Below are 22,113 nucleotides of genomic sequence, written 5' to 3'. Positions count from 1 at the left end.
CATTAGAAACACTCATTCCCATTTATATTCTATTCTCCAAATGAACTTCTCATACTGCATCAATATTCTTGAATAAGCATTTGTCTTGGCTCCAGGTTACTGTAAGTCACCACTGAATCTAGTACAATTATAAACACCGGATGAACATAAATACTTCCTTACAGAAATACAACATAAAATGTTACAAAGGAGGCAACATCTGTTGAGATTACATAGTTTAACTCTTCTACATGCCACGTCATCTTTTTACAAGAAAAAAAATAGGTTTAGGCAGCTCTCAAGAGAAAATTGAAAGAAAGAAACCTCCCACAGCTCTATCAAGAACTGAAGACACAGAACAACTCTCATTCAAATAACTTAGCCAATCCTCACTTTCCTCAATACCAGACCACTCAAAATACAAATATAATAAAGGTTTCACCCCAAACACCCATTGTAACTAAGACTGTTTAGATCAAACAGGAGCAGCTGCTGCTTTTCCCTTTTGCACACTTGAAATATTTCAACAAGGCAGGCCACAAATATGTGACAAGAGAAAGTTAATGCATTAACTTTGAAGGTTCAGTGCATTATGCCTCTTGACAGCAGCTTAAAGACAATTTAACACTCTAATTTCATTCTCACAGATACATCTTCCTCTTTTGTTCTCAGGCCTACAAGAATACTGATGAACTGTTAATCTGGAGGGGGGAAAAAAGGAAGAACAGAGATGACATCAAATTAGTCACAGCTGCACAACTAATGCTACTGTACAGCTGGTGGCAGCCTTGCATTACTATAGATATTCATGTCTCTGTATTGAATTCTTTTGTTCATTTATGCTCAAGTTAAAAATCACTGCATTGGTTAATGTCACGTTCAGAGTTTTGAACTCAAGGTTTCACTGACTTTTGCTGTGAAAAATGGACTATTTTTCTAAAATATCTAAGTACTATTTAGGGTTCCCATTTTCCTCAGATATTGAAAATTCTAGTCTAAGCATTTAATGGGATTCTTAGGAAGACTTTTAGATTTTTAGTAAATCAAATGAAACAGTTAAATTCTAGTGTCCATTTGATACGTAATTTTCTAGAAGAAATATTATCTCATGTACGATACAAAGTAAAATATTCTTCAAGAAATTTAACATTTTGAAGTACCTAAGTTCTCTATGTATTAGAAATATTTTGTCTATCAAGTTATGTTAAGCAACACTCTGAAACATGCTACAGAGCAATAGGTGAGAGTACATATCAGCAAAAGCACTCTTCAGCTAAAGATCAAACTCCTTCCCACAAAATGACTGCAGTACTTTCGTTCTTTAAGGTCAGAAGCCAATATATAAACCACTCATGAACTCTTTTGTACTTTAATCTGTCATTTTGGAAATATCCAACATGTTCCAGTCATGGAAATTACTAGAAATCCTAATGACTTTTCATGACCTAAGTGTTGGTTAAACACTCACTCTAGGTCATCTCCGTTTCACTGTCTGGTCAAGGTGCAACCATTTCTTCCAAAAGAATTTCCTGATTTTGAAACAAATTGAGTCTGTTTGAAATGGTTCTTTCAGATAACTAACTTGGTATTATTTTCAGTCTACCTTTTCTATCTTACTTTCCTTTGAAATCTTCTGCCATTCATGCAGAAAGATGTTCACAGATGGGGAAAGGTGACTGCACAGAAAGTAATAGAAGGCACAAAATGCAACTGAAGGAATAAATTCTGTATATTAAATTCTCAGCATTTTAGGTATTACACTAAGAACTGTCAAAGTCCTTTTAAATGAAAAGCACTATAGTAAAAGCACTTCTTTAAACTAGATTAATAGTAAAACACTTGTTTCTTATAGCTCGGAATATTAAAACAAGATTGTTTCTAAATGTTCAAAAAAAGACACAGTCTGTTTGAGATTTTAAACAGAAAGATCCACAGAGCATTTAAATTACATAATCATAGCATATGAAAGGCCAATCCCAACTGGAAAACAACTTCAGTTCTGCATTATATAAAACCTAACCACAAACAAAACAGAGCACATTATTTCTTGAAGCTCTTCCTACTCTAAGAATATTCAGATGTCTTGGATTTTACAATGTTATGTGCAATATTATTATGAAAATCTCCCATATTACTTTATTGCTCCTCAGAAAGGCATGATCCATTGCAGCTTTCAAGTAGTAACAGTATTATTTTAGCAGAAACAGTCCAGATTTCACTGATAATTAAATCACAGAATCAGGGAATCAGTAAGATTGGAAAAGACCTCCAAGATTCTCAAGCCCAACCTTTAACCAAACACCACCATGTCAATTAAGCCACAGCACTAACTGCCATGTCCAGTTGTTTCCTGAACACCCCTGGTTATGGAGTCTCCCTCACTTCTCCAAGCAGTCTGCCTCAATGCCTGACAACTCCTCCAGGGAAGAAATTCTTCCTGGTATCCAGCTTGAGGCTATTTCCTCTTGTCTGTCCACGGTTACTTGGGAGAAGAGACCAACCCCCATGCTGTCACAATCTCCTTTCTCCAGGTGTTTGCAGATGGCAGTGTTCCCCCTGAGCCTCCTCTCCAGCCTGAACACCCCCTGCTCCCTCAGCCACACCTCCCCAGACTTACTCTCCAGACCCTTCACCAGCTTTGTTACCCTTCTCTGGAAACTAAGGCAGAGTTTAATATCAAGTATCAGAAGAACCAAACGTTTTACTTGATAAAAATATTACAGGTCATCACAGTACCTTGTCTACATGGAAGATTAAATCCAGCTCACAGACATTTTCAAAACATTTGTCTAGTGTTTCCACAAATACCTGCAAAAAGGGAAAAAAAAGCACCAAAGGTCAATCTTCAACAAAAACTCAACAGTTCCATTGGGTGTGTGGTTTGAGAAAAGCAAATACAGAAATTAAACACTGGTCAGACCTTGAGGCACTAAAGGCATCTACAGAAATTATGTGGTTAACATTATGTCAAAAGTATGCTATCTATGGAGAGGCAAAACTGTATGCACAAGCCAATTTAGGTTAAAACTCTGCTTAAAGTCACACTGTTTTAAAAAACAGACACATCTTGAAAAACCAGTAACATAATCTACACTATAATTTTCGCAGCTGATTCAAAGTACTCCTTCCCATGTCATTCGAATACAATTATGAAGCAAAAAACCATCAGCTTTTCCTATTACTATTTTTAATAATTACACATTCCAGGTAACTCCTAGTTAACCAGACTGTTAACTTTGCTGTTAACTGTCAGCATCACTCCTTCCAGAAGCAGTACACCAGCTTCCACCTGACTTAGACCCACTGAATCCAGGATCAAAAAGGCATTTGTGTTAATGCCGCACCTCCCAATCCTGTTGGACATATACAAACTTAGAAATTAATAAATGTCTATATACATTTATATAGACATATAAATTTAGAAAAGTCTAGCAGTTTATACACAGGCAAGGAAGTCCCTTCTGAAACCAGAATACAAAAGCATAAAGGAGAAAAATCCAAGCAGCTGCTGAACTCCAGCCACTGATATTCCCTGCCAGATACAGTCTGTACATAACCTTGCTCTGAGTGTTTCTGAAACAGATTCCTTGGCATTTGTGTTTGTACTTTGATACACCAAGAGCACTCGATCCTCACTTAGTCCACATAATCAAATGATGATTGTACTTGCAGTTCTGACATTCCTGAATGCCAATCACCTTGTGCTTGGGGTGACTGCTGTCAAAGACTCCAGTCTACACAGTTGTATGCACAGCTCCCTTTGTCCAAGGGATAACTCCCATGGAGTTATGACAGGTTATGTCAAGTTCTCTCTAAGTTAAATGTAAGATTGACCTTGGGGTCTTCAAAGTTAAAAAGAACTTCTGTAAGAATTTACTGATCTTCTGTCAATAAATCTAGGAGATCTATTGATCTTCTATCAATATCTTCTATCTTAATGGCGAGAAAATAAACGGCAACTTGTTGGAAAGTTTAATCAGTTTTATATGTTTCAAGGCCACGTTGTCACAATATGTATACTTATTAAGCTGTCACTGTATGCAATTTTGTATTCAATTCTAAGCTCAAACATCCTAAAGAAGCAATATGGAAGGTAAACATCTCATTTTGATTCTCTATTCCATATGATTTATGAACCCCATCTTAGTATTTGAGAGACACCAGATTTCAAACTGCCTAGGATCAGAAAAATAGGAATAAGAAACCATCTTCTGACATAGATCACAGAATTGTTTAGGTTGGAAACCTGAAGATAAATGAGTCAAACAGGTAAGCTAGCACATCAAATCCCGCTCTAACCCAAGGCCCTGAGTGCCACATCTAGATGTTTTTAAAACATGAGGCATGGTGACTCCACCACATCACTGGGCAGCCCATTCCAATGCTCAACAACTCCTTCAGTGAAATTTTTTCTCTTAATATCCAGTCTAAACCTCCCTTGGCACAAACTGAGGCTGCTTCCTCTTGTCCTATTGGCTGTTTCTTATTCCTGTTGTCTTCTTGGCAGTTTCTTCTTCCTTGGGAGAAGAGACTGAAGCATCTCTATAACCTCCTTTCACATAGTTGTACAGAAAGATAAGGTTCCCCCAAACCTTCTTTTCTCCAGGTTAAATACTCCCAGCTCTCTCAGCCGCTCCTTGCAAGACTTGTGTTCCAGCCCCTTCACTGGTTTCACTGTCTTTCTCTGGACTTCCTCCAGCTCCTTAATGTCTTTCCAGCAGTGAGGAGCCCAAAGCTGGACACAGGGTTTGAGGCACAGCCTCACCAGTGCCCAGTATAAAGGGACAGTCGCAGGCCTTACTATTGCTGATCTAAGCCAAGATGCCATCGGCCATCCTGGCTGCCTGGGCACAGCTGGCTCACGTTCAGATGCTGTGAACCAGCACCCCCAGGTCTTTTTCCACTGGGCAGCTTTCCAGCCACTCTGCCCCAGCCTGGAGCACTGCAAGGACTGTTGTGACCCAAGGGCAGGACCTGGCATTTGGCTTTGTCAAACCTCATACAACTGACCTTGGCCCATCACCCCAGCCTGTCTGAATCCCTCCAGCAGATCAACACTCACACTCACCACAAAGTCATCTGCAAACTGGCTGAGAGAACTCAAACTCCCCATCCAGATCACTGATAAAGATATTAAAGAGGCCTGGCCCCAACACTGAGTCATGGAGAACACCACTGCTGACCAGATTCCACCTGGATGGAACTTCATTCACCTCCATCTTTATGGATAAAAGTCCTGCTCCTATAGAAATATATTTATTTATATCTACAGACCAAGAGAAAAAGATCTGCTTGACATCAGCCATTTCCAACTGCCTACCTCACATTAACAACAAGGATTACTTTTATATGCTAATCACTGGTCTTCAAATCCTATTCACATTATAAAAGAGAGGACAATCACACCCTGCCCTTGCTATAACTACTACTACTATTGAAGTCTTAAAAATGTTGAAGTCAAACTACAACTTAACTGATGATACATGCATTTAAAACAAGGATTATTCTTTAATACCAAAATACAAATCTGTCACTTAAACTAGGAACATACAGCATATTCAGAGGCAGACTCAGGACAATAAGGTTTGGTGACAAGTTAACTAAGGAAATGAATATGCTTCTGTTAAATTATACTGAAGCTAAGCAAAGCAGGGATTTTTTTCTTCAAGCAGTTGTTAATTCATTGTGATAATAACAGCCTTCTATAAAGAAGGAATGCAAGCAAACAAAAAACTTGTATGTTAAGCAGAAAAAAACTACACATTTGACAACATGTGCAGCAAAACAAATCACCAAAGATGTTCTCTTACTTTCCTTGCACCTTAGAAGAAGTGTTGTTTGATATTAGCTGCAAGAAGAAGATTGGAAACAGTGTAAATGCAACCTTTATCCAATGGTTTTAGTCACAAGAACTAAGAGCTTGACACTATTCCTCATATAAGTCACCAACTTTGCATGATTCACACACTCTGACTTCATTTGTCTAGCTCCTTGGAAAACAAAGGAACCCATTAAAAACAAAGGCAAGTCAAGAATCCTAAAAATACCCCCCAGATACATGTATTTAGTAGCAGCATACATGCTCACACATCAACAACACAAAAGCTTAATTTTTTTGACATTCTTCCAGTAAATAAAGCTTCTATAGCAACACTTGATTCCTTGTTGGAGTGGTTACTTTTAAACCTTTACCTATTACACAGCAACCCCACCACACACTAAATAAATTCATAAATCTCTGCTTAAAACACACGACCAGCAATGCGCAACAAATGTTTTTTAATCCAGGAGAAATCAGCTGGCACTGACTATTCCTTCACTGAGATTTTTCACTGACTAAAGATTTCTCATGGAAACTTTGAAACTTTGGAAATTTCCCCCATCTTTCATTCATGATGGCAAGTTTACCCAGAATAATGCCAGAAATGACAAGGTCTGCATGTATTATAAATGGTCTTTCAAAACACTGGTCTGCAAGGCAGATTTTTCACGCTACCATTTCTTTGCCTATTTTAAGATGCCTTCAATAATTGCAACGGTAAATAAAATCAGAGTCACTTCCATCAGAATTTTAGTTGAGTCAAATGAATTGCATGCTATGGCAAGTAGTGCTAAAATTTAAGTACTTCAGTAATCACTTCAGATACTGCAGACTTGTAGATCAATAACCAGAAGAGAAAAGATATAAATTGTTATGGGCACACACACACACCCTCCACACACATCAGTTCAGATTCACCTTGTGACATTACTGGAATAGCAGGAAAATAAGCATGCATGCAGAATTAATAACTAGCTCCCCCTTGTGCTTAATTTTTGAAATTATAATATTTTATGGTAAAAAGAAAAAAAAAATGCACATATCCATGTAAGTAAACAGAAAACATGAAAAGAAAAACAAACCCATACAAATTTCGTTTGCAAGAGATATGCTTTAATAAAGACAGATACACACTGGAAGTTATGTGAAACAAAATACCAAATTTTTATTGAATATGTGCAAGCCAGGAATACTCAGCCATATGTCAAAACATAAAACATCACCTTTAAAATGAAGGGCTTATTTTTAAAATAAGCAAGTAAGACAAAAAAGGAATAAATCATACACTAGTAGGAAGACAACAAGGGCAGCAGAAAACTCGGAACATCTAATAAATTAAATGTATCTGAGCATAGATAACACCAAATACTAACAAAAGCAGGTACAAAAAATGAACTAAAAACAACAGGTGTAGCTCATACCAAGAATATCCCCTTCTTCTTCCTTAGCTAAACAGCAATGATAAACCTGAGGACAGAAGTAATTAAATCTGCCCAGCCATATGCCTGTTTTTTATTTAATTAGAATAAAAGCATCTCTGGTCAGGATCATTTATCTTTAAGAACTGAGAAAAACACATTACATAAACTGCACTGCATTTCCCACATGCATCTCACTGAACACCATTACCCTGAAAGACTCTACTGAATTTCCTATGGAAGACTGATCTCACAGACTGCTGCTTGCTAACTCATTATGTCTTTGAAATACTCACACATATTTAGAGCTGACACAGGCCCTGAGGTCCATAAGATAGCTAAGCTACCACTGTAAATGCCCCTCATTTTTTTCTTTTTGGCAGTCTATTGGCTGGTTGTGTCTTCACACACATTTTCCTTCCATGCACTCAAACCTTACATTTCACAGGCTAACACAAAGACACTAAACTAGCATGACAGAATTTACACTGAATCCAAGACTGCAAAACCTAAGCATACGACAGATGCTGACCTATCTCCCAATCCAAGTAAGTATGTATGACAAAAGAAACTTGTCTTCATATTTAGAAAAAGGGGAAGAAAATGGTCAAAGATTAACAGTGTGAATTTGCCTTAGGTGTTCGAACAAAGAAATACAGGTTGAAGAAAGTATCAAACCCAAGGCAGATGTAATGCATATTCATTATCATCTAAGTAAAGAAGACTTACCTGTGAAACAGCTCTGACCTAATGCAGAGGTGACATTCACAATATCTGAAGTATCTCAACAAAAACTTTCTGCTGAAAAGAACTGCAGACTGCCATACGTAATTTAATCTCCTATGCATTTATTCAGTTTACATGACAGAAACCTCCAAAGTGCTATACTGAGTTCATTTTACCAGTTTACTTTCCATCATAAACTGGTCCCTTATATATCTACTTACTTAGACAATTCATTATGGCTCATAAAGTCCAGATGTCTCTTACCTGTGTTATCTCTAAACTACGGTAAACAAATATGTATAAAAATGGTTAAGCACTTCTCAGAAAAAAACAAAACTTAATTGCTCAATACAATATACGTGTGTATATACTGTTAGTCTACGTGGCATGTGGGATTGACAAATAATAATAAACTTCCTGAGGGCCCTCTTTCAGTAAAAGATACATTTGATTCTGATTGCTAGGATTAAATAGATCCTTCTTCTAGCCAGTCTAGAAATTAAAAATATTTAATTATTCTCTATACTCTTAATATTTAATATATCTCTAATACTCTACACTGTAATCAAATGGTTGAATTACAATGATTAAGAGAAATTGGAATCCTCAACAGCTGTAGGCACTGTGGTGAGACTGTATGATTTATAAACAAAATCATACAGGTCAGAAAAACTTAGTATTACTACAAACGGAAATAGCATTTTTATTATTTCAGTCTCCCTTAAGCAATTATGTTGACATATAATTAGTTGGGCATTTTTGGAAAAATGTGAAATACAAAGAGATTAAAAGGAGAAAGGAGATTAATATCTATTGAAATATTTTTGATACAAGAAACAAAGCATTTTAGAGAAAAGTTTAAATTCTCTAATTCAAGAAGTGTGGGGGCTATACAATTACAGGTAGTACTAAGTTTAAGCAATTTGCTTCAACACCTGAATGTATAATTTAGGCGACACTGTCTACGTATGAATATGCTTCTTTTCTCTGTTCATAAATACTCTGGCAGTTCCAAGTAAGAAGACACACTATGCAACAGGCAACTAAGCAACCCTGTACAACAAACTGCTAAGAACAGGCACAGCCATTGTGTACCATACTTGTCAATGCTGTGCTGCTAAGATATTGCAGAATGTTCTATGACCAAAGATGATATAACAATCCAGAACAGATTGCTCCTGCAACACTAGATCAGCTGTTCTGAACAGCTCAAGGTGTCTGTGAGAAGCTATGCGGCTTCAAGAAAGGTCAGCAGGGAACTGTGAGGCTTTAGAGACTTGTAGTGATTCAAAGTGAAAAAACCAACTGATAGAATCCCATATCTCAGGATAGATTTTACTTATGCAATAAATTAATTCTCCTGACATGCAAGCTTTCGAAAGGCTTAATAGGAAGTTATATTTACTGTTTTATATATATATACATATATAACTGAGATCCATTTTATGCAAAGACATAAATCACTTAACGGTGTGAAACTATTTTTTGCCACATCTGAGTTCACTAATGATCGTCAATGAAATTGTTTGTTTACAAGTTTTAAGTTGAAAAAGATCACTGATTTAGGCAGAGGCCTCTTGACCTAGGAATGCTCATATTACCAGACAAGATATTTGTTACAAGGCTGATAGGGATGTACCTAGTAGTTTTAATACTGGCCACAGTATCAAGCCTGCCTGAGTTTAAGAAGCATTTGAACGCTTTAAGGTACATGGTGTGATTCTTGGCCTGCCCTGGGCAAGGTCAGGAGTTGAACTCAATGGTGTCTGAGCTGGAAGGAAATTACACCTGGAAGCCTTGCAGAAGACATTCTATCTAAGGAGTCAGTGATCTTGAACGGGCCCTATCTGCTCTACTGGGCCGAGCAGCCCGGATCTTCTTAACATAATGTCCTTGGCAAAAATGAACTGTAGGAATGGAATATACTGATTCTGACTAAGAGACTGTTGCATGTTTAGGGGTTAGTCATCCATGTAGCACAACCTGAATAGACACAAGCCTGTGCTGTGCTGCAGAAATTCCTTGGCTAAGGGATAAACTCAGCCAGCTCACACTAACAGAGGAGCCTGCAGGCAGCTCCCACGTGGAAACCAGAACCTGTATGGCCTCACCATGACCTCAAACTGCAGCAAGAAGTTCTCCTGAAAATAACCTTTAGCAAGAATCGTTTTCCTGTGAGGAAATTATACAATAGCTCAAAGATTCAAAAGAGGGAGAGCTTCTCTCCATAGATAGGATCTGCTCTGCCCCATGCACAGTGGGAAAACCCACTTGGGCTCCACCAGGTACCACATGAAGTTGGCATGCCCAGCACCTGAAGAGGTGTAAGATTTACCATCTGCACTCATCTTTTCACTCTGTCCTATTAAGCAGTTACCTTATTAACCCATTTGTGCTGTTCAGCTTTCTTACTGTGATACAGAAAGAATCTAGGCTTATGGATCTTCTTTCTCCCAGCCAATCCCCACCCATCCCAAGTCCCCTGGTGCAGAACACATATCTAAGGGAGCATTTGCTCTCATTCTCTAAGGCATACCTGTCAAAAAGCTCATAAGCCACAAGGAAAGTTTAATCCAAGGAAGTTTGAGGCATATTTATGCATCATACATTTACAGTGAATCTATACATGCATGTATGTGCATGTGAGTCTGGATATATATTAGTATACATAAATATATATTTACACACAGAGCATTGCCTATCAGAGTTCTCATAATCTACACTTGTGCAGCAGATGTTTGAATTGCACCATTTTTACCTGCAGCCAAAAAAGGGTCCTGAAAAGTTAAAACAAAAAATAAGTTTGTGTCCAGGAGGCTCCCAACAGTTTCCTCCCATCAATTTGGGAAATGACTGTTTCAAGGACAGCCCAGAAAAGTGCAAAGAATAATACTCAGCACTTCTTGGTATGTTCACAGTACAAAAGCAACCTTCCAAATATTACCAAAAAAAGGCAAGAAAAATATTTAAGTTCTAAGCTACTCCAAAATTGAATTACAGTTATTAAGAATTAAAAAAAAAAAAAAAAAAAAAAAAACACAAAGCAAAAAGAACTTACTTGTATGAGGTCTAAAATACCAAGCTCGCTTTCTGAGGAATCCACACAGAAGACAAAATACAAGGTGGCATAGTGTCGGTAAATTAGTTTGTTATCAGACCCACCTATTAATCTAAAGAGGAAATAAAACAAAGAAAAGGAAGTTAGCACTTCAGGAAAAGCTGAGCAAATCCTCACAGTTATTTCAATTAATAGGAGACCTATTATTAACAGCTGAAGCTCTCCCAAATCCAACTATATTGCAAGTTTTGTTTTGTGATATAATTCCAATGGAAGACTAAGTAACAAGACAGACCAATTTACATTTACCACAAAAGCAGTTATTGTCATCCACATCGATATAAAAATTACATCAACCTGTGCACCTTTTTATTAAAATCAATTAAAACAGATCACAAAAAAAAACCAAGTATTAAATGTACTTCTATTCCACATTAGCAGGCAAGCACTGCACAGGGAATAATCTGCTTTGCAGATTAACAGTGTGTACCTATGAATCCTTCCCTGACCTTCTCTGAGGAGCATCAAGAGAAAAAACCTCTAATGAAGACTGGCATTTGGATTACAAAAAATTAGGTTTATGATCCATTTACTAATCAAGAGCATGTAACACCTGTGCTAAAAAATGTTTGACATCTTAAGAAGTAGGACCATATTTCAAGCAATAGTTTATGATGCAATTGTACAGTCATCGAAGCAATTTAGTTTTATAGACTCACTAATCATCATGGCACTGAAAGAGAAGAGGTCTGAAGAGGTAGGTTCTTCCACTCTTCTGCTCTGACCTTCCAAAAAAAGGCACACAAAGCACAGGAGAGCTACATCAGATCACTGACATTTGCTCTGAGCTGTAAGAGGCCCACTTCTACAGAGCCAAAAGTATTTTTTAGGCTGAACCTACATGGCCATGACTATCGCAATTTTTCCTTAATTCTGTACCAGAACTAAATCACCCATTTGGTGCACCATAACTCATCCCTTTAGTTTCTGTCTTTATCACAGGGAGAGAACACACAGATTAAAAAAAAAAATTAAAAAAAAAAAAAAATCTTTCAGGTCACTTTTGCTTAAGAACTTTGCATTAATGCTTGGCAGAAAGCAGGGATGGGGGTAGAGAAGGGGAACCCTTTGTTTCTGAAAAGCAGGAATTATGTTTATGTATCAGACTACTACACTACTACAAACAAAGAGGACAGTAGAAAAACATGACAATGTAAGTTTCTTTTTTTGTGATCTATTTACCCAATTCTTTCAAATACTTCCTACTTGAAGTACACACAGTTCTACACATTAAATTTTGAGACCTTTGGATAAACTGCAAACCATAAAGTGAACCCTGTTCTGAAAAAAAACATCCCTCAAAAAATATTGAAATGGTAACCCTGTAAATAAGCAGTAGGAGGAAAGCCAGAATTGTGTTCTCTGTCTCAGTTTATTCTTGTTAAGCAGCTGTGATTTTTTAAAAACCTCCAAATGTCTTCTGCCTTTCACTTACAGAATTCAAGCCAGAATGTTTCCAAGCTGAGATCATCTCAAAGAACCCAGTGATAGAATCACCACTTGAGTAGTTGGAAAAGAATAATTTAAATTTAAAAAACTGTAATTAAAAAAAATCAGGAATCACTTTGATCACGAAAAAAGACATCCTAGCTGATATGGTACAGTTAAGCATTTTACTGACTCTGCACACAGAAAAATCTAGGTGTTAGCAGACCAACTTTCAGTACCCAGAAATTCCCATAAAGATAATATTTAACAGACTATGATAATCTCTATGTCATAGACTGGAGATCATGAGCTTATTCCATCAATTCTAACCTCTTCGTCTATTTACTCTTGATGGCTAATAAAAACTTCAAAATAAAACACATCTCCATTTCAGAATTTCTTCAGCTGAAGCAAGAAGACCTTCAAAAACAATGAAGATAATTCAAAGAAGACTGTTTTGTATCTTAGAGAGACAGAACACATAAGCCTCACTTTCCTCCTACCTTACTTTTCCTTTATTATTTAAAATATCTTGGTTGAAACTGTACTAGTTACCACGCTTAAAACCTATTTTTTTTCTTCCTAACTCAGACAGCAAGCCCAAATCCTGATAAAAAGGCTGAGGAATCCTATTATCAAAGGCTGTCTGCTCAAATTTTAGGAGTTCAAGCCAAAGAACAGCTCCAAGATATTTTAATTTTCTAGAGATTTAGCTCAGCTGGTCAGAGCATGGTGCTAAAAACACCAAGGCTGGGCTATTTACTTCAGAGGCCTTGCAGGTCCCTTCAGAATATTCTGTGATTCAATATGTATGGCAAGTGCCAATGCTTCTTAAAATGTCACCAGAAATCTTTAGCTTGATTTTAGCAAAACAATATCTGCCTGTTCCTTCCCCATCTTTGCATCTGAAACAATCATGGCACTAGATATGGCACTGTGGCCATTACAGAAGCAGGAAAAAAATATTTTTATTGTCTGACACATTTTGGTATATATAGCTGTGCTTCAGTTGGTAAAGAATATGTACATTTGTTGCAGAATGATATAATTCTGTATGTTTCAACAAGTCTGAAGTTACATGGCATTTACATTACAGCTGGCAAAAGTTGTACTGCAATCAGAAGTAATAATACTTGAAAGTCGGTATTGGGCATTTATTTCAAACTTGATACTTACAGTCCTCCTTCTAGAAAATTACAGACATTTTCATCACGTTTTGATACTAAATGGAAAGTTTCTCTGATAATTTGTTGCTGAGTATCTTCACTCTGCGGAAGAAAACACATTTTGCTAAAAAGGATTGACAACGCACAGCACAAAAGACTGTAAACCACGAAGTGTGTCAGCACTATCAAACCATCTACTTCTGAAGCCTTAAATCTGTCAGTTAACAAGATGTGTATTGTTTGTGTCATTTCAACACAAAAAGCCATTATTTATAAGTTGCAGGAGAAGGTATTGCTGAGAAATGTGGAAAAGTGATTCTTTTTAAGGAACATCTGCAAACAATTAATCTAAATGTAGCTTTCTTAAGTAAACTGGAAGTATTCTCAAGTAGCTTGAACTTTTTGTATCTCTAACATAGCCTGAACAGCTACATGCCTGAAAGCATGCTTTGAAACTGCTTTTATCCATAAACAGAGAATAAAGCAAAGTCCCCAAAGCTTGAAGGGAGAAAGGAAGCTACAAATCCCACAATATGTTATACTTCCAGAAATATCTTAAAATACAGGGGCACCATAAGCAACAAGTTCTCCTAAGCCATGACCTTAACTCTTAGCAGATCAGAAACAACACTTCTGAGACTGAATTCTTCTTGCTCTTTAGACATTTAATTTTTAACTTTGAAATTACATCCACAGGTCTACATTCTGAAAGACAAAATTATGACATATATTTTAATTGCCATAAATTATTATTGCTCTACCTAACTCTACCCAATAACTAAATATTATTAACTTCATTTTATGCTGTTGCCATTCTCATATATATATATATATCAGCTTGATCTATAAGTTTTAGTATTATGAAACAAAAAATGCATCTTTCACAGATCTGACCAAATCAATCCCTCTAGAAAGCAAATGTGTTGCCTTGTAGAAAAAAGCTGAGATTTGCCTCAAGTACTGGTTCAACTGACACTGAAGAATGCATAAGCTTCAAAAGGTCCACAAACAAATCTACATTATTGAAATCACACATAAAAATCCAATCTATTCGATTGCACCTGTTTCTGTGCACCAGAAAGTTTCTTAATTTAATCTGGTATCCACTAATGCTATGTTGATTCAAACATATTACTTTAGGCACTGAGAATTTCTTTTAAGCCCAGTTACAAAACCAGTAGATCAGAATGGTTTTACAAGAAAAATCTGGTATCCTCTGGCCATTTGTTCCTCTCCTTCCCCTTCTGCTTTAGTCACACATCAGAAGGACCTGTATCAGTTACAATCCTTTAATGCAAAACCTGGCCGAACTGAAGCGTCACAGCCATCATTTCTGCTCTGAGGTGTGCAAGTAAGATGCATCCTTATCAATGAACTAGGAGTTCTGTAACAGCTAGAACTGCAAGAAAGGGGCCACAAATCCAACTAACTCCACTGCTAGGAAAAGTTGTTTACACAACTGTAAGAAATACCTGCTGTTTTCTTGTATTTTAATGTCCAAGCAGACCTCAGCATATTTGCTAGGAAATAAAGTACGCTCAAAACATCATCTTAAAATCTCTTATCCTTGAACTAAATCACGAGCTCCCACTGTACTTTCTCTCCATGCAGATTGAGTGCTCGTGCTGCATTTTCAGACCTGCTCTGCCGCTCGCCTTCTGCCGTGTGAAAGAATGCTCTTTTCTGGTCCCTTACGTTCTCATGTCAACTGCAAATTTACAGCACAGTGACGCTTTCCGAAAGAAAAGGTTCCGCTTAAGTGGCTCTGCCAGCCCTGCTCGGAGACACGCAGCACGGCGCCGGGCAGAGAGACAAGGCAGCTCTCTTCAGACAGCTGCAGGGCAGCCAAGCCCGCCGCCGGACGAGACTCCCTCCCTCCCCGCTTCACCTTCGGAGCTCCCAAAAGGCAAATCCCAAAACAGCACCGGCTTTCTCCGAAGCCCCGCGTGCACGCTCCCAGCACCGTCCCTGCCCCACGGCGCTGCCCCGGGCCCAGCGCAGCCGGCAGGGCCGGGCCGGGCCGGGCCGGGCCGCGCGTACACCCCGCCGCCAGGCGCGGCCGCCGCCCGGGCCGCGCCCGCCCCGCCGAGCCCCGGCCCGCCCGTACATAGCGCTGGTAGAACTTGGAGAGCCGCGGCTTGCCGTGGTTGTTGAAGATGAGGATGGCTTTGATCATGATGGGGCGGCGGCGGGGGCCGGCGGCGGCGGCCGGACGAGCTGTGCTGTGTGCCGCTCCCCTCCTCTTCCTTTTCCCGTCCCTCTCTCTCGTTCCTCTCCCTCTCCCTGCCGCGCTCCCGCTCTCGTGCCGGTGCCGGCGGGGCGCGCGGACCACGTGACCGGCGGGGCGCGGCCGCTGCCGGCGGGACGGCTCGCGCCGCACGTGACGCTCCTGGCGCGTCACGTGACGGGAATGCGGCGTCCCACGAGGGACAAAACGCCTAGCGGGGCGGAGGCCGCCTTTCGTGTGGCGTCACTTCCCGCCGTCCGCGCAACAGCAGTATCATGGCGGAGCCCGAGGAGCAGCCGCCGCCCGCCCCGGCGCAGGGCGGCGGCCGGAGCGACGGCGGGGAGGAGGCCCCAGACGGCGGGACCGCGGCGGGGCCCGCCGAATCGACTCCGCCCCCAGCAGGATCGCCGGGCACCGAGGAACCCGCGGGCGACGCGAAGAAGAAAAGTAATGGGGCGAGAGGCCTCTGCCGGGGCGGGCGAGCGCGGTGACGGGCAGGCGCGGCGGCCAATAGGCGGCGGGGGCGGGCGGTAGGGGCCAATGGGCGGCGGGGGGCGGGCCCGCTGTGACGCGGCTCTCCCCGCAGTTGATGTGCTGCTGAAGGCCGTGGGCGACACCCCCATCATGAGGACCAAGAAGTGGGCGGTGGAGCGGACCCGGACCATCCAGGGCCTCGTGGACTTCATCAAGAAGTTCCTCAAGCTGATGGCCTCCGAACAGCTGGTACGGGCGGGCACCGGGCGGGATCTGCGGGCCCAGGGCGCTGTCAAACCCTGCAAAGGCACTGATGAAATTTAGGCTACAGCTACCTGTAGGAAACGTGGAGGAGAAGCATCGAGAGAACTGTTCGAAGTAGACCCCAGAATGTAATTTTGAGCGAGCTGTAGCAGCGTGGTGTGGGTATCTCTGCGCTGACCTTTGGGCTTTTTGCAGTGTCTGTATTTCTTCGTGTCTGCCAGGTAGAGATGTGTGCACGCTGAGCAGCCGTGTATCCTAGGGAAACATTTCTAGACACCGTGTAATGGGTAATTGGGAAGTGTTTGCCCTTGGGCAGCAGATTGCCGCTATTATTTATGTGTTCCTTCTTTCAGAAGTGACCAGCCAAAGTGGTCTCGTGATAACACTGGAAGAGCTGGAAATACAACTGCACTGATTTTGTTATTCTGCAGTGAACTCTCAACGTCCATACAGTCCAAAGTTTCTATTTAAGATGTACAGTTAAAGCTAGACTCATTAAAGTAGTCAACTAGTGTAGCTGAATTAAGTCTGTTCCTGGTTTGGAGCAGAATTTATAATTATAGAGAGATATATATATATATGTATATATGTATAGGCACATATATGTAGAGGCATAAGTGCACTGAGGCCAGGAACTTCATTCACCTGGAAATCATGAGGAGTCTGCTTTTCCATGGTTGAATATGAGATGAGTGATAAGTATGATATTAATTAAGGACATTCTCAACAGTTTGATTCAGTTGCTATCATCTCATTATCTCAGGGCAAAAAAAAAAATAGGAGCATATAGCCTTCCAGTGTGGCTGAAGACTGAGACTATGCTTGAAGAACAAAGCCCTAAGAATTTTATATTTTTTATTTGGAAGTAGCACATGATACCCCAGTACCCACATCTGCCTCACAGGGCAGATCCCAAGGCCCTCTTTGTCATTGTGGATTAGCTCCTATTAATTTTAATGCATTTTTTGGAGCAGGAAGTGAGAATGACTTCAGAATAGAACAAGATGCTTCTAATTTCTGGTGGCCATACTAATTGATGAATCTGGAATAGCATGAGTGGTTTTGGTTGAAATAAGAGCAAGAGCTAAACCAGTGACTTCACTTTGTGCTGCTGTGTGGGAGAGTAAAGTGTCAGCTTGCAGAAAAAAGAAAGTCAGCACGCTTACTTTGACTTGGTGTGGCTGGCCAGACAGAGGTGACTCCTCATGATCATGTTGCTCCTCCACGCTGAAATGAAGATAGTAACTGGTCATATTCTGCTATAGGCTTAAAGATTATAAGAGAACTTTTGACTGCAGAATGATTCTTGTGTGTTCTCAGTGAGATCCATGTGAGATCTCCATCTCTTCTCTCTCATTTTCTTGCAGTTCATATATGTAAACCAGTCTTTTGCTCCATCTCCAGACCAAGAAGTGGGGACTCTCTATGAGGTAACTTACATCTTAAATATTCTTTCCAAACGTATTGAGCAGGATCAGCACACCTTGGGCACTTGAAATCTGTTACTGTCCCTAGCAGTAATATCTTACATTTGGCGTAGTGTGGTTAATATTCACAGATCTGTGTGAATGTGATCCAAAGAGATGTGACTTCATGCAGTCTCTGGAAGTGCATTCCTCCATGTGCAGTGTGTTGTCATGTCTCTCATTTATGGAGAGCTTTCTCATGACAATATTCCATGACATATGTATCTGGTGGGAAGGCTCTTTGCTTTGCTTCATGTATATGCTAGCCCATGAATAATTGTAACAGCTCTCTTTTTTTTGTTTTTCTTGCAGTGTTTTGGAAGTGATGGCAAGCTTGTACTGCATTATTGCAAAACTCAGGCATGGGGATGAATGACTGGCAATACAGTTGTTCAGGTGTTCTCTTCAAAAATGGAGAAAGGACAAACTTAGGCTGTAAACACACAGAGGAATTTTTGCATTGCTGCCTATGAACATGTGATGCAGGTGAATAACACAAACAAAGAGCTGACTAGGCTATGTGATCACATGGCTTTTTCCTGATGTACATTTGAAGTGCAGAAAAAACACCTGCATCTGCCATGTAGAGTAGAGCCAGCGCTCTTGCTGCTGGCTACTTAATTGCTGTGTCTGAAGGGAAACTGTTTCGGTGTCTGCAGGAATGACTGGGCAGCTCTGTCTATGTGCTGTACTGAATATAAGAGAACGTTTTTATTAAAAGTAATGTCTGTTGTACATGTAGCCTGGGATCCGGTTTACTTCTGGCGTGTGGTACATCTGTGGTGTGTATCCTCTTTGTGAAATCTTCATCTTGAATTGGCATTATCTCATCATTTCAACACAGCACTTTGATTTTTTTTTTTTTCTCGTGACATATAGATCCTGGTATCTAGTCTAAGTACTCCACCCTTTGCCTTCATTGTGTTTGTCATGTGAGTACCTCGTTTATAATGGCACAGCATCATGAGGGGCCCCACAATACTTCCCTCCTGCACGAATTTTTAGTGGTTTGTTAAAGGCTCAACGCTTCAGCAAGGTGTTTCTTCTGATGTTATTTAATGACTTATGTCTTTAAATGATGCAACTAGCATCTAGAGTTCATGAAGAAGTAGATACGAGGTGCTATATATATTCTCCATATATTCTTTTTTTGGCTGTTGTTAATTTTCATGTTTCACCAGCTCTCTGGTCCACTAAACAGTAGAATGCAATTTATATTCTTTTGCTAGATCATTGCAGTGAGGATTAATTGAAGTTTTTTCCATTATGGAGAGCACTTGGTACGTTGACTAGGGTGCTTTGCTTTTATTTATTGGGGACTTTGGGTATGAGGAGTGGAGATTTTTAGTGGGTTTATTTGAAATGTCTGCTGTACAGTCTTTTATGTTTGTTTAAGCTGAACCAAATTAAACATTAATGCTTGCAGGATGTTCTTATGCTGGATGACAGTTTTTGTCCCTGACATAATCCAGTTCTTCAGCACGTACAGCCAGTTCTAGTTTAAAGCATGTTTCTACAGTAGTCTTGAGCTGGTATTTCATACATAAGTGGCTCTTAATGCAGTCTCTGCAACCTGTGTATAGGGGTTTTTTCTACCTCAGAGGGGAGCATGCATGTATACCCCAGTTACAGAGGCATGTACCCTGAATGCTTGCTGTGTGAATAGCCTGATGTATCTTGGCACTTTTTAAGTGGAAAGCTTGGGTTCACTTCATTAAACTAACAAGGCAGAATTTCTTGTAAACTTAAAACTTTGATTATTACATACTTTTGCCTGCTCAGAACCCTGACCTCATGAATCTCAATCTATTTAAAAGAGCTGCTGCAGAGGGAAGCACTGATTCTGTCTGATAGAGGAAATTGCCTGCTTAGTTACTGTGAGGCCAGTACAACCTCGACAGCCACTAGAGGGTACACAAGGACAAAGGTATTTGCATGGTTTTATCTAGGGCTCTTTTTCAATCTTTTTCATAGTATGTCCACATGCTGGCCTTAAAAATAAAAGTAGTTTGTTCTCCCGTGTGACAGTATGTTTACCTAAGATAAGCTACTAGTCTGGTTCTCTTTAAAGAATGTTCTATTGGTGCCTTTCACCTCACTTGATCTTAACAAATGAAACTACTGATAAACTGCAAATGTGCTCTTCAGAAGTGATGCAAGAAGTTTGATGTGTGTGTGTGGGTATTGGGGACATTGTGTTTTGGTTTTAAAAAATAAAAACCCATTAAGATCTAGAAGAACTGTAGGTCATTGTGTCTGCCAACTAATTATAGAAGGTTGTCACTTATGCTAAATCTTTAAATAATTTTTTTCCTCTGAATTTGAATTAAAAAAAATCATTTGCCTCAATTCTTCAAAATGTGATAATCCAGTAATGTAAAACCCACATGGGTAATGGTCTGGATTTCCTTCTTTACCACATGCATTTTTGGACTGGATAAATGAATCATGAAGCTTTGAATTACTTATTTATCTAAGATTCAGCTTGTTCCCTGAACAATACTTATTTATTACTGTTACTTTTAATGTCTGCCAGCTCCAGTTCTGCTAATTCCCACGTGTAACTTCTGTACTGCTTTACAGAGAGAATCTTCCTTTTTGCCACTTTTTCCCTGTAGATTTGTACCTTGCATCAGAGGTCAGTACTTACCTCTGGTAGCTCCTTAGGGACCATGGACTCTTTCTGTCTGGAGTTGAGCTGGGACTTCAGGTGGCAGAAAATTTTCCTTGTTCAGACTCTTAAGGAACAAACTAGACTGCAAACATGTCAAGTAGAAAATGTCAAGTAAACAAATAAGTGATTCCCAGTACATTGCTCTTAGAATTTCCAGAAGAAATGTTAAATCTCCTATTTTAAAACGGAACAGTTATTGCTTCTAAAATCATGGATGATCCTGAACTGCTTATTTCTTTGTAAAGGATATTTCCAGTAAATTTGAAACATCAGAAGCCAAGCAGAACATGAGGTGTGTTCTCTGTATTTGGTATGCCTTGATCAAAAGTAGTGACAGTGTCAATAAGTGACGTCAACTGCTAGAGTAGGAGAAAAAGGATGTGAAAGTAAGGACTGACTCTTGGACAAATCAATGAGATTTATACAAAACAGAACAAAAAAAAAGTCTGGATTTACTCAGAGTATTGTGTTCAACTAATATGCTACTATACTGATATACTATACTGAACTGCCAATATTTGTAATGTAAATTAATTCACTTGATTTAATGTAATTGAATTGACAGAAAAGGCAAATTGAAAAAATACAATAAACTAATTTTTAAAGACTGAGAAATAAGTATTGGAAAGGGAAGTTATTACATTGTTTTTATGAAAGACGTAGTACTTCACGACATCCTGATATTAAAAAATAAGTGCAAAATTCAGTTATGCTGTTTCAACTAATAATCATCAAATGCAAACCCGTTAAACTGTGAGGCACTATTTTTATGAATTATTAGAATGGTTTAGAGACTAGCATTAATGGTAGATTTGTAATTTGTAGCTTGAACTAATCAAGACCAAAGAGACACGTGGAAACCTGAGGGAGCTAGATGGAACTAAAGTTACCTCGAGAATGAAATGATAAAATTCACAGTTGTGCCACCTATGTGAATTCTGAGCAAATTAACAGAAGTTGTGTGTGTGTTAATGTTCTGGTTTGAAGGACAGTTACCTGCTAATAAAGGCAGAAGCTTCTCTTTGAAATGGAAAATGTCATCCCCCTCTCTCCAAATTATTATAAATTTGAAATTAAGGGGCTCTCAGGCAAAGATATGGGAATTAAGAATAACAGCTCTTTACTGGGAAAATTAAAATAGAAATGCAGTATTACAAAGAACAATCCCAACCTTGACAGAGTCAGAATACAACCTGACACCCCGTCAGTCAGTCAGGGTGTTGGTAGCAGTCCCATTAAATGGTGGCTACAGTCCTCCTGCAGTGGCAGATGTGGTTCAGGTGAAGCAGTGCTCCTGTAGAAGGTGCAGTTTTCCTCTGAAGGTCCAGGGATGATGTGGAAATGTCCGGTTT

General features: G+C 39.5%; 2 protein-coding genes across 2 annotated transcripts in view; one reads left to right on the top strand and one right to left on the bottom strand.

Annotated features, from left to right (window-relative positions):
- Positions 1–16,210, bottom strand: part of AP3S1 (adaptor related protein complex 3 subunit sigma 1) — a 28,421-nt gene extending 12,211 nt beyond the window's left edge. The window contains exons 1-4 of the mRNA XM_056513041.1: positions 15,764–16,210; positions 13,667–13,758; positions 11,003–11,114; positions 2,716–2,787 (exon numbers count right to left, since the gene is read on the bottom strand). Coding sequence (XP_056369016.1) covers positions 2,716–2,787; positions 11,003–11,114; positions 13,667–13,758; positions 15,764–15,832 — 345 coding nt within the window. The 5' untranslated portion in view covers positions 15,833–16,210. The remainder of the gene's footprint in view (positions 1–2,715; positions 2,788–11,002; positions 11,115–13,666; positions 13,759–15,763) is intronic.
- Positions 16,159–18,822, top strand: ATG12 (autophagy related 12). The gene is made up of 4 exons (XM_056513042.1): positions 16,159–16,330; positions 16,470–16,606; positions 17,989–18,051; positions 18,400–18,822. Exons 1-4 carry the CDS (start codon positions 16,159–16,161, stop codon positions 18,457–18,459), a joined length of 432 nt encoding a protein of 143 aa, XP_056369017.1. The 3' UTR covers positions 18,460–18,822.
- Positions 18,823–22,113: the final 3,291 nt, after the last annotated feature.

Source organism: Oenanthe melanoleuca, chromosome Z (assembly GCF_029582105.1).
Source record: "Oenanthe melanoleuca isolate GR-GAL-2019-014 chromosome Z, OMel1.0, whole genome shotgun sequence".
NCBI lineage: Eukaryota > Metazoa > Chordata > Aves > Passeriformes > Muscicapidae > Oenanthe > Oenanthe melanoleuca.
Note: the sequence above shows the minus strand (reverse complement) of the source record. Positions and strands in the feature narration are given on the sequence as shown.

Bases quoted from the DNA above. Each gene is read 5' to 3' on its own strand.
- ATG12 (XM_056513042.1), top strand. From the start codon at position 16,159: ATGGCGGAGCCCGAGGAGCAGCCGCCGCCCGCCCCGGCGCAGGGCGGC. The intron at 16,607-17,988 runs GTACGGGCGGGC...ATTTTCTTGCAG, and splicing joins TGATGGCCTCCGAACAGCTG to TTCATATATGTAAACCAGTC. The intron at 18,052-18,399 runs GTAACTTACATC...TTTTTCTTGCAG, and splicing joins AAGTGGGGACTCTCTATGAG to TGTTTTGGAAGTGATGGCAA.